At 16.1% G+C, this 3,992-nt stretch overlaps 1 protein-coding gene across 1 annotated transcript; it reads left to right on the forward strand.

Moving 5' to 3' along the window:
• Positions 1-1,049: 1,049 nt before the first annotated feature.
• PGSY75_0017200 (gametocyte erythrocyte cytosolic protein) lies at positions 1,050-2,631 on the forward strand (the record flags this gene model as incomplete). Its single annotated transcript, XM_018783311.1, has 2 exons — positions 1,050-1,112; positions 1,285-2,631. The coding sequence occupies 2 exons, from the start codon at positions 1,050-1,052 to the stop codon at positions 2,629-2,631; spliced, it is 1,410 nt and encodes a 469-aa protein (XP_018638910.1).
• Between the last annotated feature and the right edge of the window lie 1,361 nt (positions 2,632-3,992).

Here is a 3,992-nt window from a genome sequence, read left to right on the forward strand (position 1 = left end):
TATACATATCCGATATTATGTTTATTTTATTAATTTAAATGTAAGAGAATCTTTGATTGTTTATATATATTTTTTTTTTAATTAAGAAAAATGTTATGCTACATATTGAAATAATATGTTGCTATTTATTTTGATATATTTCATTTATTTAATCAACATGCTGAAACATTATATAAATATATATATATATGAATATATTTAAAGAAATAATATAATGAACTTCATACTATGACTTGGTATAAAAATATAAAAGGAAAAAAGAAAACTACATTTTTCATATAATATTAAGGTTAAATCATTTTTTTTAATTACAAAATCAATAGTAATATTATAATAATATTAATTAGTGTATAAAATTGTGTACTTTTTTTTATTTATTTTAAGAGTTTTCGATGATAATATTTGCATGAAAATAAGTCTCTTAAAAAGTACATTAAATTTAATATTGACTTTGATTATGATATATATATATATATATATATTTATTTATTTATAATTTATATTTATCATTAATATAGTGCTTAAATTGATAAAGTAACTAATATTATTGTTCTTTGGAAAATAGCGTATTTATGCATATATTGTAATCGAAATACGTACTTATTTTCTACATAAAAGAATACGTATATGTGAAGATAAAATGCATAAAAATTATATTTTATATATATGAATTTTGTTTTAATCATATGAAAATAAGGAATACAATATATATATATATATATATACATATATATAAATCATACAATTATATTTATTATTTATTTTAAATTTAATTTTTTTATAATAATTAAATTGTATAAATAGTAATTTTTATTTATATAATTTTAAAATATTTAATATTCGTTTTTCTGAAAAAAAATATTTCTTATGATAAAATAATATATTATATTAATATATGGAAAAAAAATTAAATTATTATTTATTTGAATACATATTTAAAAAGTTCAAAAGAATTAATGCAAAGTAGGAAAATTCCAAGAATTCTTATGAATATTAAAAAAGATATGAGTTCATCTATCATTGTGGAAAGAAATAGAAATACTAAAAACATGCTTTTAAATATAAGCGTAAAAAAGATATGTTTTTTATTATGTATAATTGCCTTTGTATACGTAAGTTATATGATGAATTAAAAGTAACAAATTTATTTACATTTTATTTTTTTTTCTTATTTTTATAAGTATTATATATATATATATATATATATATATATATGTATACACATTGTTAACATGTGTTGATTTTAATTTTTTTTTGTTTCTTTTATTCTATTTATTTTTGTAGAATTATGTAGGAAGAAAACCTTTGTTATCATTTAATTTTAATAATGTGTATTCGAGAATTTTGTCCGATATAGAAGAAGGGGAATATGAGTCTTGCGACAGAAATTGTAATTTGAAATATAAAGATAGCACAATTAAAGATTGTTTAGGTTATTATAAAGATGACACTAGTGGAATGCATACGTTGAATGGAAAAGATATAATTAGTTATTTAGAAGAGCAAAATGATAATATTATTGAAGATTATCATGAAGGTGATAATTCAAATAAGATGAATACTGATTATCCTGTAGAGAATTATTATAATATATTGAATGTTGACGTATATGGTGATTTGAGTGAACTGCAAAAAAATTTTTATAATTTATCTTTGAAATATTATCCGAAAATGAGAAATGAAAATTTGTTTGAGTTAAATAAAAAATTTGAAGAGTTAAGTGAAGCATATCAAGTATTAAATTATAAAAATAGAAAAGATATATATGACAATGAAGGAATAAGTGGAATAGAAAAAATGAATATAATACATCCTGTTCTATATTTTAATGGAATATTTATCTTTGATATGATGTATCAATATATTGGTACTACTGAAATAGGGTATATTGTTAGGATATTTTTAGAAAATAATATTTCTTCTGAAAATATTCCATCTTTTATTGAAGAAATAAACAAAAATATAATGGATTATCAGATAAGGAGAGAAGAAGAATTGACTGAATTATTAAAAAAAAGATTAGATTTATATATGGATAATGATGAACAATGGAAAAATATAATGGGAAATGAAATTAATTTATTATCGAATAAATCATTCTCTAATATCATTTTAGAATCTATAGGATGGACGTATGAAAATGTATCAAATATATATATAGAAGAAATTGAAAATATAGGTAATATTTATCATGGTATATATATGTTTCAAGCGAATGAGAGAAAAAATAAGAATGAAGAAATGTTTGACAAAAGTAAAAATCATATTCATTCTTTAATAAATATTTTCTATCCTTATAATGAACAAATTAATCCATTATTAAAAAGAGCACAACTTAATAGAACTAATGTAGAATGTATAACAAGCAATAGGGGAAATAAGATTAATGCTGAATATGATGCTTTATATAATGAAACGGTTAATAATATATCAAATAAGTTTAAATATAATTTATTAAACGACTTGTTGATAAGTATTTTATATTTAAATCTGTACGATATCGAAGAAACTGTTAGAAATGTTGCAGATGTTGTCTTAAGAGATAATGAAGTGGACGTAAATATCCGTTCAAAAAGAGCTCACAGAATGAGGCTTTTAGGAAGTATGATACTTCAAAAGATTAATGTTTAGATGATAATAAATTTATATATAATTTTATCTTATGTAGTACTAAGTATGTATTTTATATGTTATATGTGTATTGTATATATGGTTTGTATATTTATAAGTTTATTTATATGAAAAGTGAAATATCAATTCAGTTCTTTAATTGTATTATGAATATAAGAATTTTACAAAAATAATATTTTATTTTATAAATTTTTTCCTAAATAAAAAAATAAAAATAAAAAAAAATAATGGGAAGTATAAATTTTTTTTCAACATTTATTTTATGAACATATCTATTAATTTAAAGATATAAATTAAGATGTTATACAGAATTAGGACAAAATATATATATATATATATTATATTTTAATTGTTAGTATAACAATAAAAGAGTAGGTATCTTATTAATATATGTAACTAAAAATATAATATGAATGAATTTATATTATAATAAATATTTAATATATGTTCATCTTTATATATTTTAATAATATATATAATTATATTGTTATTAAAAAAATATATTTTATATTCTAAAAATAAAAAACAATACATTATAGCTCTATAAATTATTAATTGTTTTTTAAATAAAATTAAAATTGACAAAATAACATTAAAAAATGTCTTTATATATTTTTATACTTCAAATTTATATGTAGTTTATTTTTGTACGTGTACAAGAAATAATTTTCTATTGTTAAAAAAAAATATTAATTATTTGTATTACAAACATATAAAATATATTGTTATATTTATATTATTATTTTTATAAAGATTTTTTTTGTATAAAAAAAAAAAAAAATTTTAATTTTTGGTAAAAATATAAAAAATGATATATATATAATTATTATCTAATAATTATTATTTTATTTATCTTTAAAAATAATTAAATAAATAAATGAATAAAAAATTAGTTGTAAAGCAAAAATATAAGAATGATTATAAAGATATATTTTAATAGCTTAGAATTAATAGAAATAATAAAAAAATAAAAAAACGGTGAAAAAATCTTTTTATTTTTTTTATATATGTATATTATTATACATTTCCTATATTTTTTAAATACTGTTCGTTCTAAAATACGACGTTTTCAAATTATATAAATAATAAATATTAACAATTTAAAATTTCAAATAAATAAATATTATGAATACAATTTTAAAAATTTTTTTTTTTTTTTTTTTTAAATTATTTTTAAGAATAAATTGTATTTTCTTTTGATTATATAATTAATATAATTGTTCCTTTTTTTTTTTTTTTTTTTTTTTTTTTTTTTTTTTTTTTTTTTTTTTTTTTTTTTTTTTTTTTTTTTTTTTTTTTTTTTTTTTTTTTTTTTTTTTTTTTTTTTTTTTTTTTTTTTTTTTTTTTTTAATTTTTTTTTA

Source organism: Plasmodium gaboni (assembly GCF_001602025.1).
Source record: "Plasmodium gaboni strain SY75 chromosome Unknown, whole genome shotgun sequence".
Classification (NCBI taxonomy): Eukaryota; Apicomplexa; class Aconoidasida; order Haemosporida; family Plasmodiidae; genus Plasmodium; species Plasmodium gaboni.